The sequence below is a fragment of the Galeopterus variegatus genome, unplaced genomic scaffold (assembly GCF_000696425.1).
Source record: "Galeopterus variegatus unplaced genomic scaffold, G_variegatus-3.0.2 Scaffold6586, whole genome shotgun sequence".
Taxonomy (NCBI): domain Eukaryota; kingdom Metazoa; phylum Chordata; class Mammalia; order Dermoptera; family Cynocephalidae; genus Galeopterus; species Galeopterus variegatus.
In genome coordinates, this window is record NW_007732697.1 from 109,723 (window position 1) to 122,073 (window position 12,351).

At 42.8% G+C, this 12,351-nt stretch overlaps 1 protein-coding gene across 1 annotated transcript in view; it reads left to right on the top strand.

Annotated features, from left to right (window-relative positions):
* The window catches only part of LOC103606442 (canalicular multispecific organic anion transporter 1-like), a gene marked incomplete at its 3' end in the record, with an annotated part of 32,268 nt that extends 21,300 nt beyond the window's left edge, over nucleotides 1-10,968 (top strand). Inside the window, exons 10-16 of the mRNA XM_008591033.1 lie at nucleotides 2,366-2,620; nucleotides 3,673-3,738; nucleotides 5,694-5,831; nucleotides 6,363-6,509; nucleotides 8,257-8,341; nucleotides 9,213-9,279; nucleotides 10,842-10,968. Coding sequence (XP_008589255.1) covers nucleotides 2,366-2,620; nucleotides 3,673-3,738; nucleotides 5,694-5,831; nucleotides 6,363-6,509; nucleotides 8,257-8,341; nucleotides 9,213-9,279; nucleotides 10,842-10,968 — 885 coding nt within the window. The remainder of the gene's footprint in view (nucleotides 1-2,365; nucleotides 2,621-3,672; nucleotides 3,739-5,693; nucleotides 5,832-6,362; nucleotides 6,510-8,256; nucleotides 8,342-9,212; nucleotides 9,280-10,841) is intronic.
* Between the last annotated feature and the right edge of the window lie 1,383 nt (nucleotides 10,969-12,351).

Genomic DNA, 12,351 nt, shown 5'->3' on the forward strand with positions numbered 1-12,351 from the left:
GTGGTGGGGTGGGTGGCAGCTGCAGCCCACGAGAAGTTGGCAAGCTGTTCTGCTGCCCAGGATCTGCCTCTCGGCTTTGAAGGCTCAGATATCTGTTCTTTTCTTCCTGCCTCTAGACAAGGTGGGAATGCCTTGGGAAAGAATATAAAGTCAGAAGATAAGCTGAACAAGGGACAGACTTATGAAACCACCAGCATTTAACCCCAATACTTAGTGAAACCTGACTCAGAGTCCTGGTATATCCATCTCAAATTGCAAACAATTTTGCAGGGAGAGAAGAATGCTCCATGAGCCAGGGCTCCATCTCCCAAGACCAACTTTTGCCTAGCAACTCCTTTTTCTAACCTTTACAAGCTAACCCCCTTTCCCTAACTCCTTCTTTCATATGTTAATACATGCACTCTGAGTTCAACAGAATTGGGAGCCTTTCTATTTCCTTAAGATGATTTTGCTCATTTTCACTCTGAATAATAGGTTTTAAGGTTTGACTTTCTCAGGGCAACTGTTTTTCCCTTATGTACTTGATACTAAGGTGAAGTCTCATTTTATCACCTAACAAATAAAAATATAGTAGTTATGATCAATGTCTAGAAGGTTGAGGGGAAAATTCATGCATGAGGAGATAGGGCTCTCTTTAGGTCAGAACATCAGTTACCTTTTCTTCCTTTTTTCCTTCTACCGCTGGAAAGTTCCATCATAGTGACTTTTCTAGTACAGTTCCTGCTTTCCTCCCTTGCTTTCCTCTCTTGGAACACCAATATGTCTTTGTCTTCCCTGAGTAGATATTGACTCATTGAGAAACACTAGCAGGTAATCCAAATGTCTTTAGATCAGAAGTCTGGTCAAGTCCTTTAAACTCCCAGATACCCCCGCACTAGAATTTGTCTTCCCCAAAATGGATCTTTTGATCTCCTTATTCCTTCTGGAGATATTGAATTTCTGCTGGTTTCTAGGTATTGAGGTCACTAACCAGACTATCTCAAGCATTTCTATGAATGTGCACTTTTACAAGTGTTATTCATTCCCATCATTTTGATTCTTAATATATTCCAGGTTTTGCAAATGTAACAATCAATAAAAAGATTTGTAAAATAGAGCCCTTAATGAGATCTTCATTCACATAAATATCACTATTAAAAGAGTGAAAGAAAATTACTAATTTCATATGTTTAGACAATGGCTCACTCTTTATGAAACATTTTTCACATCTATCCTCAATTCACAGCCCTGTGAAGGAAGAGCATTATTCCTATTTTACAGAGAACTAGGGCTAAGATAATTTCACTATCTGCAATCTCATAGCCAGTTCTTGACCCCAGACAAGGGTATTGGGATTAAATTAATGACCTTTCTACGTTATTGAGATTTATTAAGAAAAGAAATGTATAGTGATTACCTTAAAGGATAATTATATGCTGTCTGTCTGTTTGCTTTTTCATACCAAAGGGGAGGCACAGCAGTGGGCTGTTTCCTTTTGAGCCTTGGTGGTCTTACATTTTAGGAAGTTTCCCTCTTTTTATTGCACAACCAAGAATCCTAGTATGTTCTGAAGAATGTATTGGTGGATTAAGATGACAGTAGAGCTTCTGCAATGAGGACGGAAGTGGGTATCTAGGGCCACCCGTAGCCCACATACCGTCTTTGTGAGAATTAGAAGAAGGGTCCCCTTCTATGGGGACCAGATGGTGCTGTGGTGAACATAGTGCAAGCTGGTTTCAGCGCTCTGTTGAATTTGTACAAGGGATTATTTTAAGTGACAGACCTGTGAGCATCAGCCTGCTTATCGCTCTAACATGAGAACAGAAAGCCCACACTACAAGATTCAGGCATCTAGATATTACCTGCAAATCCCTGCCAATAGACAAGTGGTTTTACTTCAAATATGTGAACTCCGCAGCTTTCCTCTTCATTATAAAATCTTCATTATAAGTCCTTCTTGGGAATGGTTATAACTTCCTTATAAGAGTATGGCTCCAGATAACATTATCACATCAGAAGTCTCCAAGGCCAGAATCAATACACGCTCATTTCTACACAGAAGGAGTATCCAACATAAACTTGGGAGTCTGAGTCTTCTCAGAAGAAGTTGCATCTCAGCTGACACCAAAGGATAAATAGGAGTTTTCTGGACAAAGAAGTGTGTGGATGGATGGGATTGGAGAAGGTAGAAATCGGAGGAAAGAGTGATCAAAAATGAGAGGACACTGTGTGTGAAGTTTGGAGGCAAGAAGTCACAGTCCCTTGGAGAAGTTGTTTCCATATGGAGCCCATCCTTCCATTGTGCTCTCACTTCCTGGGTTTCCCCTTCTACTCCCCAGTGTCCTTGGCCTTATCCGTGGATCCCAATCCCAATCTTTCTCTATAGGCGCTGACTCTATCCAACTCAGCCAGGAAGCAGTACACTGTTGGAGAAACAGTGAACCTGATGTCTGTGGATGCCCAGAAACTCATGGATGTGGCCAGCGTCATGCACATGCTGTGGTCAAGTGTTCTGCAGATTGTCTTATCCATCTACTTCCTGTGGAGAGAATTGGGACCCTCAGTGTTATCAGGTGTTGGGGTGATGGTGCTCTTTATCCCAGTTAATGGGATATTGGCCGCTAAGAATAAGGCTATTCAGGTAAAAAAGCAGAGCCAACCGGGGGTATATGCCTTCTTTAAAGTCTCAATTCTCTTGCTTTCTCTCCTCTGATTCTTGGTGGGAGTTTGAGCAAGGCAAAGCTGGTGGGAGACTTTCCACCATCCCAAATATATCTGGCTTTGTCTATCTTCCTTTTTCATTTTCTGACTACTCTTAGAGTTCACATACTCTACCTTCATAGAGAGGGAAGGACTGTCCAGAGACACTACACTTAACTCTTCTATCCTGCTCTGCTGGCACTGTTTCTCCACCATAGCAGTACAAACCAACCACACAGAGCCGTCACATGAGTGATATAAACTTTAAGCCTAAGTCCTGGCAATCATGCTGCTACCACCAGGTGGATAGGCTACATACAGACGGTTCTTAGCTCTGCCAGGAATCACAGGTTGGGTGGGTGGGCTTGATGTTGTATATGATTTATTCATTTATTGTGCATTTATTGAGTTACAAATACTTGTTTTAAAAATACTTATTGCACATCTTACCTTTTCGAGAACATAGCAGTAAATTAGACAAGGCTCTTGCTGTCATGGAGTTTACATTCTACTTGGGGTGGAGAGACAGGCAATAAACAAAGAAGAAAATATCAGACCGTGATATGTATTCTACACAGAATTAAACAGGGTGATGTAATAGCGTGTGAGTGGGTAGTTATCTTCGGTTAGGGGGTCAAAAAAAGCCTCTGTGAGGACAGGACATTTAAGCTGAGCTCTGTACAACGCAGGCCTGACCATGAAGGAGCAAACCTTGGGAAGGGCAGGGTAGGAAAAACCTGGGAAGAGAATACAGCCAGGCAAAGGCTGGGGGGCAGTAACAAGCTGGTCATGTTCAAGGATCAGAAAGAAGGTGGGCGTGGCAGGTGCAGCGTGGGCTAAGATAGGAGTGGAGAGAGATGAATCCCATCACCAGGCACCTCACGTTTTCACTAAGTGACAACCACAAGTGCCCCCAGTGCCTAACACCTGCAGCAAACCTGGACCCTCTCCCATGGAAGTGTGTTTTGTTTTTGTTTTGCTTTTTCCTGGCAGGTAAGAAATATGAAGAATAAGGACAAACGTTTAAAGATCATGAATGAGATTCTCAGTGGAATCAAGGTGAGAAGCCAAGCGTTGGTGTTCATCTGTGTGCAGTGACAGAAACAGTGGGCTTACTGCGCTTAACAAACCCTGGTAGAGGTTGTGGCTTCCTGCTTCTGGGCCTGTTGTGTGTCACATGACTCCTGACTCATCTGCCTACAAGTCTCCTGTTTCATCTCCTACTATCCTGCCCAGGCCCTCTTTTGAAGCTTGATCTCTATTTATTTACCCTAAATGGTTTGTTGTTTTGCCTTTACATTTTACTGTAAAATTTTTTTAATGTCCACAAAAGAGGAGGGAATGACATAATGAACCCATGGACTTGTCACCCAGCTCCAGCAGTTATCAGAATGACCTAACTAGTTTCATTTATTTACCATACTCAGTCCCACTTCACACCTGCTAGAGTATCTTAAAGGAAATCTCAGATATCTTGTCATTTCCTTCACAATCTCTTGTATGTATCTGTAGAAGAAGGACCTCCTTTTTTAAAATTTACTTATTTATTTTTTGCTACTGGCCAGCATGGGAATCTGAACCCTTGACCTTGCTGTTATAACACTGTGCTCTAACCAACTGAAAAACTGACCAGCCCAGGACTTCCTTTTGTTAACATAACCACAATACCATCATCACACCGAAAAAAAAAATTAACAGTTGTTCTTTGATATCATCAAATTTCTCCAAATACCCCATACATGTTTTTTTAAAACCTGTTGTTTAGTTTGAATAAGGATCCCCAAATGTCCATGTATTGAATTTAGTTGATACTGCTTTTAACGTGCAGCAGTTCCTCTTCTCTCTCTCTGTCTCTGTCTCTCTCTCTCTGTCTCTCTCTCTCTCTCTCTCTCTCTCATTGTCATATTGGAGAAACCAGGTTGTCTTGTTTCCTGTATTTCTTCTAAATTAGTAGTTAGATTTAGAGTCTTTGTTAGATTTAGGTTTGATTGGGAGAGAGGGTAAGGTTACTCTCAAGTGGTGCTACGTGCTTCCAAGCAGCAGTGAATGGACTATTTAGTGGATCCAGACATTGTCAGCCTGATTCATCCCTTATAAAGTTTTCTTCCATTCTTTGACCTAGAGCAGTGTTTTGTGACCCTGGCAGCACATTAGGATCACCTGGGAAATTTATAAGACCCATTGAGGCTGGAGTCCTACTCCAAACCGTTTAAATTATACTCTGTGGGGGTTATCCTAAAATGAAGTTTGTTCAGGATAGGCAGGATAAATGCTTGCTTCTTTCTTTCTATTTACTAGCTTTCAAAATAATGCATTTTATCCTCCAATCCTCCAACTGTGACTAATAAGCTTTTTTTTAAAACCAATATGTTCTTTTATAAAAATACATTGTTTTGAATTCATGGATTTTAAAATTACCCTAAACTTCTTGATAATGAAACAGAGGACCCTTTTAACTCGCAGATATTTCTCCACGCAGAGCTCTAATATGTCTCTCCACTAATTTGGCAAAATTAAATTAAAGATCTGGTTTTGAATCTCAGGTCTACCACTTGCTAGCTTGGGATTTGAGGCAAGTTTCTTAGCCTCTCTGGGCCTATTTTCTTATCATTTAAATGGAAACAATAATTATACAAAAGTAGGTTGATTAATTCACTTTGGTTTGCCCAGACCTCTCAGGTTTAAGCACTGAAAAGGCCTGTGTTCAGGGCAACCCCTTTGTCCCAGGCAAACTGGGACATTTGGTCACACTAAGGTTGTTATAAAGATTAAGTGAGACAATGTATGTAAAAAGCTTTGTACGTAGTAAGTATCAACAAATACAGCTACATTTCTGTAATGATACCTTACATTCCATTCATTAAATACATACATTACATTCTGTAATCATGCATCATAATCCGGCCTTCCACCCCTGAAATTTTGGTGTTCATATCCTAAAATGTGGGTGGATCAGATGCACTTGTTTCCCTTTTCAGGCACAGTATGAGCTGTGCTCTTTTCTAACCTACTAGATCCTGAAATATTTTGCCTGGGAACCTTCATTCAAAGACCAAGTTCACAACCTTCGGAAGAAAGAGCTCAAGAACCTACTGACCTTTAGTGTGATGCAGGCTATAATGACATTCCTCTTATACTTAACTCCGGTCCTGGTGAGTAGTGGAGGGGTCAGTGGGCTGGGTATGTTTTGATCCTGGGTCAGCTTCCCAAAGAGAAAGGTCTATTCTTCATAAGGGTTAGCATTTCAGGCTAACCCTGAAATGCAGGGAACTTAGTCCCCCTCTTCAACTCCCCATGCTGTTCCTACTTTGTGCCCCCCAACTCAACCCTTGTATATTGTTTCGTGGTCCAGCAGCCCAGAGCAAGTTTTCAGGATTTTTGGCATGAATGTGATATCCAGGAATGATTTGCATAAGAGGGCTTCTTGTCTTCTTGGGGGAGGTGGTGTGGATCTATAATGGAAGGAAGAGTGATAGAGGAGACAGAAGACTCAGGCTCTAGTCCTGGAAATCAATTAACTGACTTTGTGACCTGGGGCAAGATATTTCCTCCTCTCCTGGGCTAAGTTTTCTCATCTATAATCTAAGGCTGCTTCAGCTCTCATATGCTGTGGTCCTGAAGCTCAGCACAAGCCTCCTTGGGTCCTCCTAGGAATAAATTTCTCATGACCTTGCTCTCTCTAGGTGTGTGTAGTCACGTTTTCTGTTTACGTCCTGGTGGACAGCAATAATATTTTGGATGCAGAAAAGGCCTTCACTTCCATCTCCCTCTTCAATATCCTGCGCTTTCCCATGGGCATGCTTCCCATGGTGATCTCCTCCATGCTCCAGGTAGGTAGCAACTCTCACTGCTAACTGCTTAAAAGCCTCAGCGTCCAGAATGACTGGCCTATCATATCTCATGTCTTGCTTCTTTTTTTTTTTTTCCTTTTTGTCTTTTTTACTGACCGGTTAACGGGATTGCAACCCTCGGTGTTGCGCCCGCACCGCGCTCAGCCAGTGAGCAGGAACCGGTCTCCACGTAGGATCCGAACCCTCGGCGGGAGTGCCGCCACGCTCCCAAGCAGCGCACTCTCCAGTGCGCCACCAGGCCGGCCCTCATGTCTTGCTTCTATTAGTGAACTTTCATATACAGAGATCTGTTTGGTTTTTGGAGATGAGTGGCTTGATCTTAATAAAATCATGATTTCTTTGAGTCCCTGTTTATCTGAATATATAAGGAGAATAATCATATGAATCTCATCTAACTCAGAGCAAGAAAATCTTCTGAAAGCATTTGGTGAGATTATTATGATTATCCTTGGTGCTGGAAACATTTCTAAACCCTTTTCTCTGTAAAATTTCTGCTGTATTTTTTGAAGGCTCTTGAGTTACTGGTTTAGCATTAGACAAATATTGCACAAAGGCAGAAAAAAGACCCTTTCTTTGCATGAACCTATGTGGTGGTAAACCAGAATGCAACTTGGGAGCTTCAAGCTGTCGTAAAATGAGTTTGGAGTTCAGGAGGCCTTGGATGAACCAGGGGGAATGTCTGGATTCTCAAAACTGAGTCACTAAGGTGGGCCAAGTATCAGACCTCAGTATGAAGTGAACAGGGCAGGTGGGAGAATTATGACTGAGCCAGAATGACAGGGGTAGGGTGTGATGACCTGCATTCATCCCAGCAGGGGCTGGCATCAGACAGCTGAGGTCAAAGGAAGGACTAGTGTTTAGGAGAAGATCTCTCTGTCCTGGAGGATGTGAAGAAAAGCTGACAGGTTTGGCCAGTAAAGAGACAACATGCTCTTTTTAGATACAGTTTATTACATGGCAAACACAAGATCAGTAAAGGTATCAGCTCTCTGCATTCCTTGTCCCTCAGAATGACAGTGAACCAAAAGAGGTCAAATGATAATGCAACCTGGGCAGTGTTACAGCCTGCATTTGCACCCTAAAGAGGGATGGGCAGGAAGCCTGATACTTCATCAGAGCCTGAGTGGCGACGAGAAACTGTCTCATGACAGCCTCCCTGGAAGATAGGGAGGCAGGTGAGAAACAACCTTGTAGAAGCTCCTCCAAATCCTCCCAAGTTCTCATGTTCCAGGGGGACCACATTATTCCAACAGTTACGTCAGCTGCAATTTAAGCTTTCCCTGTCTGGTCTATGTGAAATTTGTGAGGTCATCATGATGCCATGACTAATTCCCCTACAGACGGTCCAGTAGTAGCTCAGTTAGGATAGTGGGTTGATCATCAAGTCATAGAGTCAGCTTAATAAGAACAAGGTAAGGGCCCAGTTTCTAGAACCAGATAGAAGTGAGGGTTTCGTCTTGGAGGAAGACAGGAGGCAGTTTCTGGAAATAGGGCCAAAGATTAGAGAGAGATAGCAGTACATTTGAACTCCGTAAGTTTTCTTTAAGATTGAAATAGAGTATCTTAAATTCCCTCTGACCAGGGTGGGATGGCTCTCAGGGCTGAGGTGTGGCTGAGTCTATGGTGGGTGACAGGAGATTCCAGCTGCGACAAAGTCAAAATCGTTTCCCTGCTTGTACTTGTTATTAAATGTTTTATTCTTGAGATCCTTTATGTTCTTCTCTAGGCCAGTGTTTCCATAGACCGTCTAGAGAAGTACTTGGGAGGGGATGACCTGGACACATCTGCCATTCGACATGACTGCAATTTTGGTAAATGAATTTGAAAGTTGCTTCCCACACTTATGCTTAGTGCTGGCACCAGATTTTGATACAAAAGGACTTAGCAGCAGCAAACTGATAGAAAGGGAGACCTAGAGGATTTGCCTCGAACCTGCACTTGCATAATAAGCTTACTGTTGTTACTTAAACTATGTTTTCATCCTTCTCACTGCTCTACTTGTAAAGCCATCAGAAGCACGCCCATGTTAACTCATTACTTCATGAATGTGTTAATCCATTCATGAGGGCACACTCCACATAATCCAATCAGCTCTCATAGGCTCCATCTTTCCAATATCATAATTAGATTTCCTGTCCTCTTAAAACTTTACAAAGTAGTTAGAGTTTCCAATATGTGGGACGTTTTTGACCTATAGTACAGGGAATTCTGCAAAAGATCCAGAAAACAGAAGTCAAGATGGAGCCAAGCTGCTGGGATTGGGAAGGTAACCTTGAGTGAAAGAACTTACCAGTTCTGAAGGTTTAAGGAACGGGGTGCAACCCCAGCCAGAGTGAGCAGTGAATCTGGAATCCAGGTTAGGGAGGATTTATATAAGGTAGAATTTATACAAAGGGACTGGGCAACAGAGGGCCTGGGATTGTACCCAGAATATCTATAGGTCAGGAATCTGGGCTACAAACAAGCTTCCAACTCCTGAATCAAAAAGGACTTTGTATGCAGACCACTTCTGTTTCATCCCAGGAACTTTCACTTCCTCCTGTTAGTGTAGGAGCCAGCACCCAACAGAGGCGATCTCAGGAGCTGACTGAGGAAGCAGAGAGAGACACATGAGAGCTGAGAAAGGGCAGAAAGACATGAGAGAACATACATCTGACTAAGGGAGTGTGTTTTCCTCAACAGACAAAGCTGTGCAGTTTTCTGAGGCCTCCTTTACCTGGGAACAAGACTTGGAAGCCACAGTCCGAGAGTGAGTTATCTTCTTTCTATCCTGCTGTTCTTTAGGATTCTCTTTGCTTGTCGTGTTCTTGGAAAATTACCTGTAATAGAACACATGGGGAAATGAGGTATGTGCATATGTTCAGTTAGATACTAGTGCAGGCTAAACCCCTGGAAGGATGGGCTGAGAGCAAAGATCCTGAGCCTCTTTCCTCACAACTGCATTTGCCACCTGCTTTCCTACTGTGGGACTCGGAATGTCCAGCTGAGAACCTGTGAAGACATTTGTGCTCCAGATTATGGAAGGAGGTAACATGGAGTGGGCAGGTGGCCCAGGTCTCTGGGTATGGTAGGGGTTACACACAAGAACCTGAACTCAGTCTTAGTTTATTCATTCATTTAAGAATGTAATCAGGGGGCCGGCCCGGTGGCGCACTGCTTCAGTGTGCCACTTGGGAGCACGGCAGCACTCCCGCCGAGGGTTCGGATCCCACATACAGACCGGCCGCTCACTGGCTGAGCGAGGTGCAGGAGCAACACCGAGGGTTGCGATTCCGTTGCCGGTCCCGGTCCGGTACGGGATTGCCGATCATGAAAAAAGACAAAAAGGAAAAAAAAAAAAAGAATGTAATCAGGACCATTGGTATATGACTCTCCCCAGATTGGACAATGGAAGCTTCATCTATAAGATTCAAGTTGAGATCTGGAGTTTTACATAAAAATAACCCATTCCCACACCCCACCCTGTAGGCCACCTCCCCTGCCATGCAGGNTTCCTACTGTGGGACTCGGAATGTCCAGCTGAGAACCTGTGAAGACATTTGTGCTCCAGATATGGAAGGAGGTAACATGGAGTGGGCAGGTGGCCAAGTGATGAGTCAGGTGGGAGTCCCTGCTCTGAACACTTCCAACCATAATGCTTCCCTTTGCAGAGAAGAAACCGGATGGAACTTCTACTCTTCCACTTTACTGCTGTAAGCATGGAAGAAGTTCAGCTCAGTGGGCAGATTCAGAAAGACTGAACAAGTTCCTGAAGTTCCTGATGTTCTAGGGCTGGCACACAGGGTTCCCAGGAATCTAGCTCAATGTGGGCCCCTCCTCAGCCAGGCACAGTCCAACCTTCAGGGGAGGGGCCAGGGCATCTGGTTCACCAAGTGCTGCAGGTGACTCACTGAATAGCAAATTTGGGAAACCCTGATCTAGTCCAACCCCATTGGTTTAGAAACATGGGTCTTCAGTCCAGAAGAAGCGACCTTCCAAGATCACACAGCCTGGCAGTGGCAGAGTTGGGATTTGAACCACGCCAGGTCTCCAGGCTCCCACTAGAGTCTTGTTCCATGGTACCACGTGGGTTCTAGGAGAATTTTTCCATTGGAAACCCACATTTGGCACAAACAATTTAAAGATGAGTTGGAGAAGTGAGAACTTATTCTGTAGTCTTTTAGAGATTGAAATAAAAATCACTAAAATTTCCTATTTTGAGAGAAAATCTACTAATTCCAGAATTCATGGAAATTCAGAGAAATCGTTTGAACTACTCTTGAATATCACCCCCCAACCCCCATTTCCTTAAAAGACACTTTTCTTTTTCAGTGTGAACCTAGACATTATGCCAGGCCAATTGGTGGCTGTGGTGGGCCCTGTGGGCTCTGGGAAATCCTCCTTGATGTCAGCCATGCTGGGAGAAATGGAAAATGTCCACGGGCACATCACCATCAAGGTGAGAGGGAATGCCACTGGAGAAGACTTCTGACCCTCAAATATGGGCCACTTAGTGCTGTTTCCTCGTTTGGGAGAATGCACTGAGGGCTCGTAGGTGGGGCCTTGAAGACATCTGGTAGATTTGTGAACTGCAGATTCTCTGACCCATCCCAGGCTTATAAATTAGACTCTGGGGAAAGAGTCTAAGAATCTATATATTCAATGAGCTATTCAGGCAAATCTCATATGCATACTAAAGTGTGGAAACTGTTGACTAGAGAAGTCTTCATTCAAAGTATAGGCTTTTCTGCTATGTCTATGCATGTGTTTCTGAAAAACTCACATTCTGCAAAATTTTACCTAAGGGAAAATAGTTGTAACAGATCGCTAAAAATTTATATAACTTTGTAAGCAAAGGACCAACAAAAATAAGACCAACAGTAACAACAACAAAAACAATAAGACCAGCATCACTGTAAAATCAACAGCACATCTGCACCCAACACCATGATTAGTCTTTGATCTCTCACCTCCTCCTTTGAGAGTTACTTTATAGCATTGGCTTCCAATACAAAAACCTGATGTAAAGTGTCGACTTCTTTTGTCAATTACGATTTTTTTTTAACATGGAGGAAACTGTTGTCATGGCATCTTTATCAGCACTGTAAACTTCCCCAGAGAGCTAAATTTATGTGAAATTAGAGATATTTTGAATCTTAAACTAGCCACTATTTCCACCAAACAGGCAGGTGTGTAGATTTTCAGCTTTTTTCTTAAGATCTTCATATATTGCTAAGGATTTCTTTTTAATTATGAGAAAACTAGCACCTGATTGCTTTATATTGACCTGCTTGTAAAAATTTTAAGAACCATCTCTTCTTTCACAATATACTGACATCACTCCCTGATTAACCAGTAACTAATTAGCTAATTTGAATTTTTTAAAGCACGTATTATAGCAGAGCAGACTACAGATTTAACTGTCTCTTAACTCCTTTGGGGAAGCTCTTTCTTGCTAGGTCATAACTGAATTCTTCCTTAAAGATGGGCATTTGCCAGTCTCTGCCACTCTTTGGACATGACCTGCTTCATGTTCCATGCTGGCATCCTAATTCCAACCTCTTAGTTCTTGCTTCTGAGGGCGCCATCTGTACCATTCCCCTGTCAGTATTAGTGCTGTCTTGATTCTGGTAAACTCATTGGGTTTGCCTAAAACCCTGTTCTAGAATCAACATGTGTATTCATCTTCTGATTTTGAGGATCATGCCTAGAAAATGAAAGTACAAAGAAGGGGACTTTAAATGGTGAATAAGACATTGACTCTTTCTCTCTGGTCAGTGCAGTAAATAACAATGCATTGTAAATATCAGATGCTCAGTCAACCTGATACACAACTGACACA